Below are 16,583 nucleotides of genomic sequence, written 5' to 3'. Positions count from 1 at the left end.
CCGTGCCACAGATCCCCCCAGCCCTGGATCCCACCCCCTCTCTCTGTGACCGTGCCACAGAGCCCCCCAGCCCTGGATCCCATCCCCTCTCTCTGTGCCACTCTTTGAAGCTCGGGGGGGGGGGGGGGGTCTGCAACAGGGTCTCCTTCAAAGATTAGGGTGTCTTCTATTCACGCGAAACAAGGCTTCTGAAATAATGCCCTAATTGTTTTTCCGGGGCTTATAGCGTTTCCCCCGCCTTTCACATGGAAAATTCGCATTCAACATCAAACTGTACATTTGCATTTCAAAAGGCCGTATTTGCATTAAATTGGGTGGAAGGAAGTGGTTTTAATCAAGGGAAATGGAGCTATACATAAAATTTGAGGGCAGGATCCATGTCTGTTTTTTTTTTTTTTTCTGGCGCATTTCTGAAAGTGTGTGTGTGCCAGAGAATGGAACCATTGTATGTCTAACCAATCATAATAGTTCTGTGCGTGTGTGTGTGTGTGTGTGTGTGTGTTCTGGATGTGTGAACAGTATGTGTGAGAGTGTGTGTGCATGTGTGTATAGTATGTGTGTGCGTGATTGTGTGTCCGTGTGTGTTCTGAATGTGTGTACAGTATGTGTGCTTCTGAGAGTACCATTTCAGTGTGTGTATGTGACTGTGAGAGTGTGTGTACTGTGTGTGTTCTGCATGAATGTACAGTATGTGTATGTGTGTTCCTAAAAGTACCATTTCAGTGTGTGTGAGTGTGATATTTGCGTGGTGTTATGACTGAAGGAGTGCTGACGTGTGCCAGTCAGTCTGAGTGTGGCTGAGTCTAACTCTGTAAGAAGTAGCGCTGCCGTCTCTCAGCGCACATTTGCTTCAGAGCAGGTCTGCTTGTGTGAGAGGGTGTGTGTGTGTATGTGTGTGTGAGAGGGTGTGTGTTCTTCTGCTCGCTGCAGAACGGAGTGAATGTGTGTGCGTGCTCGCGTCTTTCAGATGCAGCTTGATATTTGGTGTGGGAGGCAGAGTATGCGGGTGTGTGTGGGCCAGTGTGTGCTGTTGTGTGTGCGGGCATGGATCAGCGCGTGCGTGCAGTGTGTATGGGCTTGTGTGTGTGTGCTGGTGTGTGTGTGTGTGTGTGTGTGTGTGTGTGTGTGTGTGTGTGTGTGTGTGTGTGTGTGTGGATCAGCGAGTGCATGCAGTGTGTATGGGCTTGTGTGTGCTGGTGTGTGTGTGTGTGTGTGTGTGTGTGTGTGTGTGTGGATCAGCGCGTGTGTGCTGTGTGTGGGCTTGTGTGTGTGTGTGTGGATCAGTGCGTGCGTGCAGTGTGTGTGGGCTTGTGTGTGCTGGTGTGTGTGTGTGTGTGTGTGTGTGTGTGTGTGTGTGTGTGTGGATCAGCGCGTGCGTGCAGTGTGTGTGGGCCATGGAGAGGCAGGCTCAGGCAGTGTTAAGGCTGTCTCGGAGTCCCTCCTAAATACACTATAATCCCACTGTGGCCCTGGCCAGCTGCTCTCTCACTGATAGACGTATTGATCTCTCACGACTGCACACACTGATCCTCACATACCCGCAGAGATGTACACAGAGCTATACACTGCCATGAGCAGCTCGTCCTGTCTTCTGATAAAGACGTATCGATTTGTACGATGCTTGCACCGATCCCCAAACACACTCACACGGATGGGTACGCTCCACAATGAGAACCACGCGTGTGCTCACGCTCTCCCTCTCTCTCTCGCACTCTCTCTCCCTCGCTCTCTCTGTCACACACACACACACACACACACACACACACACACAGGGGTGGATACGCTGCACAATGATAAACACGCATGTGCCAACGCTCTCCCTCTCTCTCAAGACACACACACAAACAAAGCTCCAGGCATTGTCAGACTCTAGCTCAAAGGCACAGCCGCTGACAGTGGTGATTTTGACCAGTGTTTCAGTTTTTGTGCATCTGCAGCCACTCTGAAGTGCATCTCGTTTTCTCTTGGAATGAATTCGCTGCAGTTTGCATTTCCTTTCTTCCTGAACTGACACCTCGTGCGTTCTGCCTCTCGCGGAAAAATGGCACATCCCGTTCACGCCTCCGCCTCACCTCGCACTCCTAATAAACACAGACAACATCAGACAGCGTTCAGCACACCTCTCCTTTAATCGCATAGAAAAACAAAGAACAAAACAAAACCAAAAAAAAAGGCCTTCAGACAAAATAATCATTCTGCTCTTTCATTTACATCACAGAGTCCATTAGGGAGAGAGAAAAGGCTTTGAAAGCAGAGCTCTAGAAAAACACATTTGAAGGAAAGACACCAAAGACACATCAGAACGCATCGTCTCAGTCACTGTCCTCCCGCCTCCTCCTGAGAGCGTCTCGGAGAAGACCTGGCGGGCGATGAACCGCACGGAACTTTCTAGAACCGGCCCCTCGGTGACTCCTGTCTGTTCAGCGGCATTAGCCGCGGCCTAAAGGCTCGCCTGTCTACCCAGAGCCCACACTACGGTACAGCATCTACTCATAAAAAATGGAGTTAGTAACAGGCACATATGCTCACACCCTCTCCCAGTCTGGAGGGGGGAGGCGAAGGGCGTGGGGGGCAGCAAGGGGGGGGGGGGGGCAACAGTCGCCCATCGCGCTTGAATAATAACTCGCCTAGGCCACACTTTACAGTTATCGGTAAGCAGCTTGGCGTCCATCTCTCCGCTGGTCTTATCCCCTCACCCAGACCGCATCGGTAAGTAACAATTCACCCAGTGTGAATAGGATTTATAAACAGAGACCGTTATAATCCCGTTATATTAGTACGTCCAATTGTCGTGAGTGCAACATTGGCACAGTGTCGTCAGAGCTAGTATGTCTGATTTTTTTATTTTTGTTTTTTTTTTGTTTTGGTTTTTTTTGCCAAACAATTTCGAGGGTTTTGTTGCAGAGGCTAAATTGTGGGGGGAAAAAGGGCCGTTACGCTCTTTGCTTTTGTAAGCAGAGCTCTTGATTCCCCGGCCCGCCGTGACTGTGCACCGACATCTGTGCTAAACCACAGCAGGTGGGATCGCCACAGACCAGAGGCTGCGAGGACAAGGCGGAATTTAACCTGTGCAAAGATTCGAAAAGCAATATATGTCCGTGGAGATTAGGCACGCGATTTACACCCTGCGAGCCTGAAGAGGAACAGCAGGATATGTCGGTGAAATTTTAAGGAAGGATGGGAGAGATGCAAAGTGTGCCAAAGTTACTGTAGTTTGGGGGGTGCGGTGTAACCTGTTTATACCCACGTTTCTTGCAAATTCTCAATAGTAACGAAATGGAGGTCATAGCCCTTCGTCAGGGCATAGGTATTATTCGCATAAATCCTTACTTTGGCAAATAGGTGGTATTTCATTTTTTATTTTTTTTGTAATAGGTTTAAGGTGTGTATTTGAAGGGGGAATCCCTCATATTGGCAGATCGGAATAACATTTACGCACACAGCTTATGTTTTTGTCATGTGTAACAACCAAAAAAAATATTTTGTTCTCTGAAAGGCATTAACACTTTATTCATGACTTAGTCCGTTTTTGCCGGAAGTACATATTTACAAGCGAGCAGCGCTAGACATGCCCAAATTTGTCACTTGGTTTTGTTAGTGACACTGTACTTACAAAGGCAAACATGTTGCTGGGCAACTGCCTCATAACCACAGCAGTGCAGGCAGGTGCCACCTGGGAGACCCAGGATCGTCTCGTTTACGGAAGAATGGCAGTTCCTGGGATCTCCAGCTGCACAGAGCAGAGTTTTTACTGGACAGCAGTGGAGGACGTGCATGATATTGAAAGTATACCGTACTGCTAGTACATAGACCCACACATTACACAACAGGTTTTTTTGGGGGGATAGTTTTAATAAGCAACTCTCTTGAAGTATTGCAAATGAAGTGCAGCCAGTATATGCTTGCATGATACAATATCGTGTTAAATATCAATTTTTCAAGTATCTTAAAAACAACCCTATTTTTGCATTAATGCCTTTCAGTTCATAATGGGTGGTGCTAGCAAGGATGAGGACTTTTATTTCTGTCAAATGGAACATTTACAAATGCGTGTTGGCTTTGAATTGCATTTGGGATGTTTGAAGCTCAACTGAAAAACTGTGGTGTTACACTCAACAGTACGGAGCAGACAGGATTTACAAATGCACATAAGCGTGCATCAGACTGCTGCTCCTGTCTGTCTCCTTCGTGGTTTCCCCTTCCACCATTTTGTCAGGTCCTTTTCTCTCCCCAGCCTAAGCTGGCCACTCCATTCCTATGAGCTGCTGATGAGGGAAAAGCGCAGATTGTCCTAAAAGTGTGGTACAAACCAGTCCCAAAAAGCCAGCGTTCTGCCCTCCTGCCACCCACCCACCCCAGTGCATCAAGTGTACAGGTCCACAGTGTCGCGGTTTGGTTTATCCCTGATTTCAACCCCCACTCGCCACCTCCGCTACCAACACTAGCTTTTAAGTTCAATACCAGGGCTAGAGGTCACAGGCCACTTCTATGTGTCACGGTTCCTACATGGTTAATGTATCCTTGGCAACCGTTTCAATCAACGTCCATGGTAACATATGTTCCTTTTTTCACCTTTTTACATGGGGTTCTTCCCATGGTAACTTCTGCACCCTTTTTCTTTTTAAAACCTTTTTTTACATGGGGTTCATTCTTTGATGACAACCCATGTCTTGGTTTTGATTGTCATTCGATCTTTGTCATTTCGTCATCTCAGATTTACCGTAGTAGCTCTGCTGTCCTGCTACACCTCAGCTCAGAAAGTGTGTGGAGCATCGCAGAGCTCCAAGGAGGTCTGGGGTTTTCAAATATTGAGGCAAACCTCTTTTTTTTTTTTAAGATTACATTGCATTTAATATAGTAAAAACTAAACAAAACATTTAATCTAGATTGTGTAATGAAACCACGTTGGAAAAACTGCAACCCACTTCAACATTTGAATAATTAAGCAGTCTTGTTTTCTTTTTCTTCTTTTTTTCTCTCAAGTGTGGATGTGTACTTAACAAGCCATGTTTTGTTTTGGGGCACAATAGATTTCTTGCATGTGTGAAACATCACCCCCCCCCCCCCCATACACACACAGCCCCCCCTCTCCTTTCCTTCATTAAAAAGAAACCCAACAGTAATTTGGGCCTCGCCATTGTCAAAACTGTCATCACCACTGTCAACTCCTCAGACAGGAACAAAGACATCTCTCCAACTTACAAAGGAAATGAAAAAAAGGGCAAGCCAAACTGGAAAGACAGAACTAAGCCTAAAAACAAAGAATCCTCTTTTTTTTTTTGTGTGACTCCGTGTTTTCTACCGGTTTTTGACCACAGAACTCCATTGTATAGCTCTATTCTATGTACACCTGGTTCCCTCGGCCCTACAGAAGTGAAGCCCCCTGTGTGTCTGCAGCGATTTCCATTCCAGCCAATCTGTTGGCAGTTATCTGCCAACCCCCCTGAGTCGCCGTAAGCAAGCTGCGTAAGTAAGGGGGGAAGTGAAACGCTGTAAAGATGTCTATAGGTATTTTAAGGTGAAAAATGTGCTTTGCCAAACACCTTCATTGATATTACTGGCTTTATGCTGGCGGTTTTTTCCGCAGGGGCTGCAGGTTTGTTCTGGGCGAGGGCAGCCCGCTCTGCGTTACGGTTGACCTTGCTGAATAACTGACCGGCTGGAATGGAAATCAGCAGGCAGGTGTGGGGGTGCTTTGGAACCAGGACTGAAGCCCTACATCAACACAAGAGCACTGGGGGCACGTGAAGGGCAGTATCACGTGTAGGAGTAGTCTATGTCCGGGATACCCCCTTCCCGGTACCCGCGGTTGGTGCCGTAGCCGGTGTTGGCTATGTGGTGCTGGGTGCTCTTGTACAGGGTAGTGCCGTTGGAGGGGAAGATGGTGTGGATGACGTAGTCCTCGCGGGGCTTTGGCCGGAGCGGCTGCTGGGCAGCCATGGGGGTCATCTGGAACCCGGGACCCCGGATCTCCAGGATGGAGGTGTCTTTCTTGGTGCCCGACTCGACGTAGTCGTCGTAGTGTTTGCCCGCGCGCGACCCGGCACCGGCCCCCCGGTTGTAGGCGGCCTGCTCTCGGTTGGAGAGGTAGCCGGCGCGGTGCCCGTACCAGCAGAAAATGCCGAAGATCAGGGCCAGCGACACCAGGGCCGTGGCCCCGCCGATGATCCCCGCGAGCGGGAGGGCGGTCAGCTGCTCGGAGCCCCGGTCGTCGTCATCGTCCGGGCCGGGGTGCCCGGCGTCCGAGGTCTCGGTCTTGGCGCACACCGGGGTCTCGTCAAAGTCTGAGTGCGCGGCCGCCGTGCCCTTAGCCGCGCTGGCGGCCAGCGGCACCATGCAGATGATGTAGCTGGAGCGGGGCTGCAGGGCGGTGAGCAGGTATTCGCGCCGGTCGCCCGGCACCAGGGTCTCTGTGATGGAGCCCACGGCCGGGCTCGTGCCCAGCCGCAGCCAGCTCAACCGGAAGGAGGGGGCGGGGTGCGGCGCGCGCCAGGTGATGTGGATGGTGTCCGGGGTGAGGGGCTTCACTTTCAGGAGCAGCATTTTGCCCACCCCGCTGGCCCCCAGCGGATAGTCCTGCCCGGAGTCCGGGAGCCGAAGCCCCGGCCGTTTGGATCTGAGAGTGAAGAGGGAGCCCTGGGGTGGGGGCAGGGTAGTCGTGACAACCGGTTGACCCCCGCCTCTGTCCCTCCCCCCAACGCCACCGCCACCCCCACCCCCACCCCCACCCCCACCACCACCACCACCACCACCCCCACCCCCACCATCACATTCCTCCATCTGACTGGTGATGTCCCTGAGGGCCATGCCCCGCACCCTCTCGGGCCCCTGGCAGCTGAGGCCCCTCACGGTGACGGAGGGGCCCCTGCTGTGCAGCCAGTCGTGCAGCCAGCGCAGGTTGCAGCCACAGTACCACGGGTTGCCCCGCACCAGCAGCTGCGCCAGGTTGTCCAGGTCGCGGAACAGGCCCCGGGGCAGGGTGGTCAGGTTGTTGCCCGACAGGTCGAGCTTCTGCAGCCGGCGCATGCCGTCCAGCGAGCCCCGGGGGATGTGGGCCAGCGCGTTCTCCTGCAGGTAGAGCCGCTGCAGGTGGGCGCTGGGCAGGTTGACGGGCGGCGTCTGCAGGGAGTTGCGCACCAGCGACAGCTCGGTCAGGTTGGACAGGCGGGAGAAGGTGTCGTCGGCTATGCGCTGGTTGGCCAGCAGGTTGCCGTCCAGCACCAGGCGCCGCAGCGCCGCCAGGCCGCGGAAGGCGTGCGTGGGGATGGTGGAGATGCGGTTGTCGTCCAGCCGGAGCTCCTCCAGCGAGGAGGGCAGGCCGGACGGGATGCTGGACAGGTGGTTGCGGGAGAGGAAGAGCAGGCGCAGCCGCGGGTTGTCCGCGAAGGCCTGGTCCTCGATGCTCACCGTGGACACCGAGTTGTCGTCCAGGTGTAGCTTCTCCAGCAGGGGCAGCCGGGCCAGGGCGGACCGAGGCAAGCTGCGTATGTTGTTGTCCTGCAGGTGTAGTTCTCGTAACGACGGCGGTAGGTGCATGGGAAAATCGTCCAGTTCATTATCGTACAGGTATACCACTTTTACAGTCATTCGCCGCTCCAGGGACGTGGGGAGCCCCGCGTTGTCGATCCGGTTGTTCTGAAGGTAGAGGACGGCGGCCGAAAAGGGCAGGGCCGGGATGATGCTGAGGCCGCGGTCGTTGCAGTAGACGAAGCCCTCGTCGCAGCGGCAGGCGGAGGGACAGGCCACGTCCCCCTCGGCCTCCTGCAGGGCCTCCGCGGCCGCGGCTGCGGCCGCCGCCAGCTCCAGCATCTCCGCCAGCAGCGTCAGGCACAGCAGCAGCAGGAACAGCCAATCACGGAGCTCCGCCACGCCTTCGGGAGCCATGGCGATGACGGGAACCCTTCACTCTATCTCTCTCTCTCGCTCTCTCGCTCGCCTTTTCCGCGTTGTCCCCACCCCCTCGCTCTGTCGGGTGGGGGGGGGGGGGGGCGACGCCGACCCGGATGTGCTGTCGACCGGTCCAATCAGAGGACCGCGTTGCCGCTTCGTGCGCGTGCCTCACGCCCCCTATAGGGAAGAAGGGAGGGAGAAAGGAACGTGAGAAGGTAACACTCGCTGACTGAGTCAACACTGCAGCACGGGGCAGGGCAGCTGCGGCACCTGGGGGCTCCAGTTCCTATTGACATTCATGTCACGACTTAATTACCTAATTGCTTTTGAACTCATTATTTTGGTCAGAATTCAAATGAGCCGCCCTAATCCTTTCTGCTCCCAGCGAATTCACCGTTAATGCTGCAGTTCGCACACACGCTTCAGAGAGTGTGGGCGCGTCTGCGTCTCTGTGTGTGTGCGCGCGGAGTTACGTATGACACAGTGTTTATGTGGACCGGGTGTTAACGTGTGTTTTTCAGAGAGGGGACGTGAACGGTTTGTGTGAGAGATTAAACGAGTGGGCAAAAGATTCTCAAGCAGCAAGGATTATTTGGGTCACTCCTTTCAGGCGAGAGACAGGGGGAAAGAGTGATGATGGGGGAGAAAGAGGGAGAGAGCAACAGAAGGAGGAAGATAAAACAGAAATTCTCAGCATTGAGTAGGTACTGGACAGCATAACCCACGCTCACTCACTTACGCATACACCAGGCCCACACTGTTCATCCTCAAAGAAAGTGTCTTGATCCTATCGTTACTCATAAACATATACATCATATTGCAGACATTGTAGTCAGGCCTTTGTTGAAGTAATACAGAGATTATACAGAGTAGGTACGGTTTACTCCCTATCAGAGGGAGATATTTGATTTTGAGTTCTATTTTATTTGCCGTTTACTTGGGGTAATCACCATTTACCAATTTGTTTTCATCAGTTACAGAGTGTTGCATTTTTGTGTTATTTTCACGCTCTGCAGTTGTACTTAAAGTGACACATTTAAGGAACCACTTTAAAGATTTTATACAGCTCTTAATTTGCTTGTCCAGTCTGGTTTTATCTGCAGTTTTAATCTTGTCTTTATTTTATGCAACATGATGCATTCAGATGCCGCCTGTTCCGCAAATACGGCGACTAAACAAACAAGCTAATGGAGCCTTAAATTGGAGCACCTTATTATTCAAGTCTATGCATATGCGACTATTTCTATTCCTTTCATATTTGGTTTCCTAAAACATCGACATTTATGATTTCTAATGTGCCCCTGCGTCTGTCCTGTCTGGGATAGACCGTGATTTATCACCCGGATATGGTTATATTGTCAATTTGGGAATTTATATTCCCATCAGGACCAAACACAATTGATCCTTAAGCTGAAAGATGGGAGAATGGAGGTCAAACTGCAAAAAAAAATGTGATTGAATGTCTTTAGAGAGAGATTCTGTCCTGGTTTTATATACGGAAGGGAGCGATATGTTCTCCCTAAAAACGGCTTCATTTACATGCTGTACCGCGAGGAGGAGGGAGCAGGCGAGTCCAATGCTCTTGAAATTGCCTGTGTGTGCCGCGATATTGGAGTCTGTGCCCTGGACCTCCCGGCTACAGCTGCGGTGGAGGGGTTAATGCGTTTGGATCAGTGCGCCGGGGCAGACAGTGGAGCTGGCTCACCGTGGGCTGCAGAGACTGCCGCCTCGGGCGGTGTATGCAAAGCTGCTCTTTAGTCGGCCGCCTCCCATGCAAAGCTAATAGGACACGCCAATATTGGAAACTGCGCGACGCCAAACGGCAACATTTATTTACTGCCGGCAGTAGACGCCGAGTTTGCCTGTATGTATGGCACGTCGCTGTATTTAAATGCTTTGGCTGTGGTGGTTTGACTTTTCCATGCCAGCGACTGGACCGGGGAGGCAGAAACAGAGACCTAGATCGAGGGGAGAGTGGTGCTGGAGGGATGAGAGGACCCCAGAAAGTGCGGAACTCAAGAGGAGACAAATTAGGCTGGAAGGGAATCGATTCAAGCGAAACAGAATTTCCCCGAAAAAAACATGATGAGTGGCAGTCTGAAGTTTACTTGTCCTCTTTAATTTGGCTCTGCTAACTAGAATGTGTAGAGTTCACACTGGGCTGGATCAGAGTTTGATCATTTCTGAAAAGTCATCCCTGATTATTTGATGTTAATTAAATTCCTTTCAAGTACCAAGTAACACAGTCAGATGAAGGGCAAGGGTACCCCTGTGTTTGAAAACCGACTAAGGACTTGGACAGATGGCTGTGTTGAGAGGCACACCGGATATATTTGTTTGTTTAATCAATCAAATAAGAGATTCCTAAAATGCCAATTTGAGGAAATCCCTGTACTCATAATCCCAGAAGTATATTTTATTGAAATTCTGTTTTGACACGCATGCTGAGGCAAGTAAATGGACACTTATAAGCAAATACCATTCTTAACATGAAAGTGCAAATTATTAATAATAGAACTTCGACGGTGGTGAAGAAAATGTTCAAACAACGTCAAACTATGATTGTTTTGCGGCTGCAGGATTGGATTTGTTGCGCAATAACCAATAAATACTAATACTATATAATAAATACGCGCTCGCTCACGGTTCTATATGTCCTGGGCTTGAGTGGAGCATTCCTCTACTCTTCACTGGGGTAAATGCATATCAATTGCACTGACATTCATGTCTGAGATAAACTGGGGCTCGGAATTGAAGATTTAAGATACGATACAATACGTTTTACTGTATTGAAGCATGGAAATATGTTTGCACGTTTAGATTTGGCTTGTTTCAACAAATGGCTCGGCAATTTACCAGTAGTACAATATTCAGACTGACTTCAAATGTAATTTTAGTAGCCTATTATATTGGAGTATTAAAATCAATCGGGGTTATGTGAGTAATAACTGTTAATCCACGTATATTAAATTGTGTGTATGAACTGTAATTCACAGGAAACAAACTAATCTCGAGGGTGGAATTTCTTATGCAGCAGTTATTTTGTCATGGACTATTCTTGCAAACGCAATACAAACACTTTAATTTTACAGTCCGCGTCATTAGCCTGTAATGAGTTTCATTAAAATAAAGGGGGAAATTATATAAAATAATCACGCGTTCATTCCTACCCAAAATAGCGGTCTGCTGTTACTCGTTTTCGAGAAACAGTTCACCTGTCGTCTTTATGCTGGTCCGGCAGTAAAGTTGTGTAAAAAAAGAAAAGAAAAAAAGAAAGAAATCCAGAAATATCGTAATCCAGTTAAAATCCAAAATGCAGACGTATCCTCTATTACATGTAAAAAGAATCCACAGAGGAAGCAAGTGTTCAATCTGTTATTCACGTCGAGCACGTAGACCGTAGTTATGTGTTCTGAAGTGGCGTTTGACCTCGTTTCTCGGTTTTTGCGTGTTTGGGTTGATGCTGTTGACTGGACGCAAATTGCTGTTCTTCCTTCCCCGTCATCCATCCGCAGTTCTGCCCCGCTCGCGCGCAATAGGCTAGTAATCTCACCCGTACATATCGGCTTTCCCTGGATCGCTTACTCCTCGCTCATCTAGGCTAAACTGTTTCGGTTTGTTTTTGGTTCTGCTCTAAGCGTGCCATCGACGCGTCCGTGTTTCTGAGGCGCAAAATTAGACGATAGGTCAAGAGATTTCTCATGATCCAACCACAACCTGTGAAACTTTCGCCGTCATTATAATTAGGTGATCGTCAATGAACGAAGTTCAACTGAGGTTCAACTTGAATTGTGTTGAATTGTCATTTAAATTTTTAATTATATTACAATTACAATTTGTAAGTGTATAGGTATTCATTTTGTCAAGGGTCGAGGATTCATCTATAGACCACAAAAATAAACATTGAAAGAACTCGGATACCATTACGATCTATATTTTTAGTCCTTAACAAATACTTAAACTGACAGCCCAACAGATGCTTCACCGTTCAGCACATGGCCGAGTTTGGAGGTTCAATCATCAATTTATGTTTAAGCACCATCATTTGTCTGCTTTTGTTTTTCGTTTTTTTTTTTCCCCATTTGACCACAGACTCATGGCAAACAAAATGAAAATGGATTGATGATGTGTGCTGTCCCAGTCCAGACTGCTCTCTCTCAGACATGCTCTGAATGGAGAAAGAGGAGATGGAGTTGCAGTTACTCGGTGCTGATATGATTTCCTGTAGGCTCCGCTTTCTCGCCCAGTCCCTGGCCTGCGCCTGCACCACACATTCGTCTCAATCACTCCGTTCTCATCCCCTTTTTTCTTTTCGTAATTTCTTTTCCGATTCACAATTGCTTTTGTCTGCTCCTAATCTGTGCACTTGTGTCTTTTCCTGTACGTAAGATAACGGTTCCCTTGTCTATGCTTATTTTTGTCTTTTTAAACCATTCTCTGTAATCTATTTCTCATGCCTATTCCCCTTAGTTCATTCTTATTTTTCATTCTTCATGTTTTTTGTTTTTTTTTGCCTTGTTCTCTCGCCTGGCTTTCTTTGCTTTCCCTGCCGTGCCTCGTGTTCCCGAAGGTGTTACTTGCCTCCCGCCCACTCGCTAAAAGAACCAAAAGTCCTCTGAACTCTTTACCTAAAGCGATATTTAAAGATAAAAAATATGTTATAAGGAAAATCAAATCGGCGCATAAAAACATGGATGGCAGAACTGAGGCGGGGGGGGGGGGGTGTTGGGTATTGCTGGCACCGACGGGGCCCAGTGCTCTCTTACCAGTCAGCAGAACCGGGTTCTCCGGCCTTCCCTGGGTCTGTCGGCCCGATTCCTGTGGGGTTTAGGCTCCGGTGAACACTCAGGGGTGCAGCTCTCCCCCTCGGGTGTGTGGCTGGGTGTCGGCGAGCGTCCGGGTGCGGTCCAGAGACTCGCTCACTGGCAGAAGCATTGCATCTGGGGTTTTGTTTCGGGGGGGGGGTTACCCCATCAGAGCCACCGGCGCCATCCTGGCGGCAAACTCCCTGGCCGACTCCGTCCCGCTCAAACTCAGCACTCGCGGGAAAGACAGCCACATTCCCCCCCGTCTCCTCCCGATCCGGCAGAACAAACGGGGGCGCTGACAGTGGATACGGCTGTGATCTTTAATTAATAAAGCCTGGTATCACTCTGGAGGGTTGTTTCAGGTTGGCTTATGAAATATGGAGCGGCTCGGTTATGAGTTTAACGGAGTCCATACAATTTGTCCTACACTGGTTCCTCTCCCCAAATTCCATACAAGTGGTTATACGTGGTACTGAAAGGGAACTGCTAGTTTCCTAGTTTGCGGTGGGAGAGTGATTTGATTCCTGCTGAAGCGGGTATACTCCGGACGAGTTCTAAGCCTTTACAGTTTGACCCCGGCGTCCGCTGGAATGGGAGAGCGTTCCCATGGGTTTGTCGGACGGTCCCTGGACCGGCGGTGCGGCGGTTTGGTGAGAGGGGTCTCTCGTTGCTGTGCTTCCACGCCTCACCTCTTTATCACATCCAGACAGAGCCGCCCTGTGGGGGAAGGAGCGAGAACAGCGTCAGTCTTATGAGCGAGGGCTTCACAGTTCACATTGCAGCAACAACCGATGAGGTTCCGTCGTAGGTGACATGGATCCTGCCCGCTCCCCCCCCCCCCCCCCCCCCCCGCCCTGTAAAAGATGATCAGAGTAAATGCCAGCCATTACTATTCTGCCTCGGAAAGACATCATGGCTGATTTCTGCTGATGACATTCCGAGGATATCTCCCCTCCCAAGCACGCCAGATTTACACCAAGGAGCCTAATATTAAACGTCTCCTCTCGGCTCAATCAGCAGACAGCTTTATTATTCTCCCCCAGTCCGACGTGTTCCCATGAACCCCTGTAATATTGTTGATAAATAACCGGTTGTGCAGACAATGCCGATGAAGCGAAAACGAACAGCGGGAGACGACGCCCGGCGAAGACCATGAATCCCTTTCAATAACGCCGTCTTCCAGAGGGGCACGTAGGCCTGTGTGTGCAGGGCAGGAAAACCCACTGGAATTACTACACATCGTTTTATCCTCCCAAATAATCCTGCGGAACCTCCATCCCAGCAGCCCTCTGGCCCATCTCACACGTGTGTATGAGAGGCTGCAGGTTCTGTGTGTATTGAGAGCCTGCAGGTTCTGTGTGTGTGAGAGCCTGCAGGTTCTGTGTGTATTGAGAGCCTGCAGGATCTGTGTGTATTGAGAGCCTGCAGGTTCTGTGTGTGTGAGAGCAGAACCTGCAGGCTCTCACACACACAGAACCTGCAGGATCTGTGTGTGTGAGAGCCTGCAGGTTCTGTGTGTGTGTGAGGCTGCAGGTTCTGTGTGTGTGAGAGCCTGCAGGTTCTGTGTGTATTGAGAGCCTGCAGGTTCTGTGTGTGTGAGAGCCTGCAGGTTCTGTGTGTGTGAGAGGCTGCAGGTTCTGTGTGTGAGAGGCTGCAGGTTCTGTGTGTGTGTGAGGCTGCAGGTTCTGTGTGTATGAGAGCCTGCAGGTTCTGTGTGTATGAGAGCCTGCAGGTTCTGTGTGTATGAGAGCCTGCAGGTTCTGGCCGGTCTCACGTGTGTACGAGAGGCTGCAGGTTCTGTGTGTGTGAGAGGCTGCAGGTTCTGGCCCGTCGCACACGTGTGTATGAGAGCCTGCAGGTTCTGTGTGTGTGAGAGGCTGCAGGTTCTGGCCCGTCTCACACGTGTGTGTGAGAGGCTGCAGGTTCTGGCCCGTCTCACACGTGTGTGTGAGAGGCTGCAGGTTCTGGCCCGTCTCACAGGTGTGTGTGAGAGGCTGCAGGTTCTGGCCCGTCTCACACGCATGTATGAGAGCCTGCAGGTTCTGTGCGTGTGAGAGGCTGCAGGTTCTGTGTGTATGAGAGGCTGCAGGTTCTGTGTGTATGCTGCAGGTTCTGTGTGTATGAGAGGCTGCAGGTTCTGTGTGTGTGAGAGGCTGCAGGTGTAACCAGGGCTCTGGTGCGTGTGTTTATGTCCTGCGTTCGGTCCTTTTGACCCGGAGAGAGAGATGAAACCCACAGAGAGGCGTGTGAAGCAGACGCTCGGCTCAACACCGACGGGAGAGCGGGCAGAGTGTGCCGTGTTTACAAAAAGGCTCCTTTCTCTCCCCCGGGTTCCATTTCTCAACCCACCCGACCCACTGCCTTCTGGATCCAGTGGTCTTCAATCTCTCTCTTCCTCCCCCCCCTCTCTCTCTTTCTCCTTCCTTCTCTTTTCTCTCTCCCTCATCCCTTCCTCTCCTCTGTATTATTCTACGTTTCTTCGAGCGGCCTCTTTAATAACAGCAGCTTAATGGCTTTTCTGACACGACCTGTCATTGGGGGAGATGTTGCAGAAGACGTTGAATGATAAGTGGTAATGTACTTCAGAGAACATTTCGCACCTTTTTATTTTAACCCCGTTGCGAGTGAATAAATGTCATTTCTGAGGCCACAGTGCCGGCAGCTTTATTTGTCAGCAAAACCTCAGAGTGTGGAGCGTTCGCGTTTGGCCTCAGGAGTACTGTAAAGACTACAGCTGATTGAACTGGGTGTGCATGCGCGTGCAGATCAGTGTGTGTGTGTGTGTGTGTGTGTGTGAGTGAGTGTGCATGCGTGTGCACATCAGTGTGTGTGCGAGCGCGCGTGTGTGTCTGTGTCAAACTGCTTAACTACCCAGCACACGTACCCTCCCCATCTCAGCCTTTCAATTTCTCATTTAGGGAGGGAGAGCAGCAGAAAGAGAGAGGCAGATGGAGGGGAGAGGGAGGGGCAATGGAAGGAGATTTATGAACCAATTGGAATGTAATTTGGAGGCAGAAATTACTGTCAGACCAAGCAAGGTTTAAATTCACTGGAGCCTGAATTCACACACAACGACCCACTGACCAGCCGACAGAATAGCTCACTGGACAATTTGCTTTACCATTTCCTGAGTGTGTGTGTGTGCTTTATTGTTCTGGTGTTTGTGCGCATGTGTGTGCACACGTGTCGATGTGCACGTGTGTGTGTGTGTGCATGTATGTGTCTGTGCGCATGTATGTGTGTGTGCATGTATGTGTCTGTGTGTGCGCATATGTGTGTCTGTGTGTGTATGTATGTGTGTGCGCATGCCTTCTGTTTGTGTGTGCCAGGGGGGGCCTCTGCGTATTTGTGTGAACATGTGTTCGCGTGGAAGGTGTGACTGCCGCATGTTGGTGGGGGGATGTGTACACCCCTGTGTTTACGTGTTTGTGTGTGTGTGTGTGTGTGCGCGCGCATGTGTGTGAGCCCAGCGCATCTGCATCTATCTCTGTGTGTCGGCACGTAAGTGCTGCCCTGAGACCACGAGTCAACAGCAGGCAGTAAAATGTGAAGATGTGCCGGTTTTATAGCCGAGTGTTTATTAGCTTGTTCTATTATCAAAATAAGTCATACGCTCTAACTGTACCTCCCCCTCTTCGTAATCTCTCCCAGAGAACGCGTCCTTATTCTCAAGTTCATCCGCAAACGTCCCGCTCTCCGTTCGCGACGGGGGAACGTTCGCGAGACAATTAAAAAACGTCGGCGTTGGGAGAGGGAGGGGGGGGGAAGAGGAAAGTGGGCCCCCGCAGGTGGCCCCCGTAGAGATGCGCTGGCTGTTTTTCCGCGGGGCGGCGCGTTCCGCAGCCGCAGCAGAGCGCCCCCCCGGGCCGAGCCGTGTTCTGCAGG

The 16,583-nt window shown here is 50.5% G+C and overlaps 2 protein-coding genes across 3 annotated transcripts in view; one reads left to right on the top strand and one right to left on the bottom strand.

Moving 5' to 3' along the window:
* Positions 1-16,583, top strand: part of macrod1 (mono-ADP ribosylhydrolase 1) — an 84,411-nt gene that overhangs the window by 14,543 nt on the left and 53,285 nt on the right. The gene's annotated exons all lie outside the window — the stretch shown is intronic.
* On the bottom strand, positions 5,140-7,884 carry LOC133123182 (leucine-rich repeat transmembrane protein FLRT1-like). The gene has a single exon (XM_061233505.1). The coding sequence runs from the start codon at positions 7,882-7,884 to the stop codon at positions 5,758-5,760; it is 2,127 nt and encodes a 708-aa protein (XP_061089489.1). The 3' UTR covers positions 5,140-5,757.

This window comes from Conger conger, chromosome 3, assembly GCF_963514075.1.
Source record: "Conger conger chromosome 3, fConCon1.1, whole genome shotgun sequence".
Taxonomy (NCBI): Eukaryota; Metazoa; Chordata; class Actinopteri; order Anguilliformes; family Congridae; genus Conger; species Conger conger.
The sequence above is the reverse complement of the archived record's forward strand: the minus strand, read 5'-3'. Positions and strand labels throughout refer to the sequence as shown.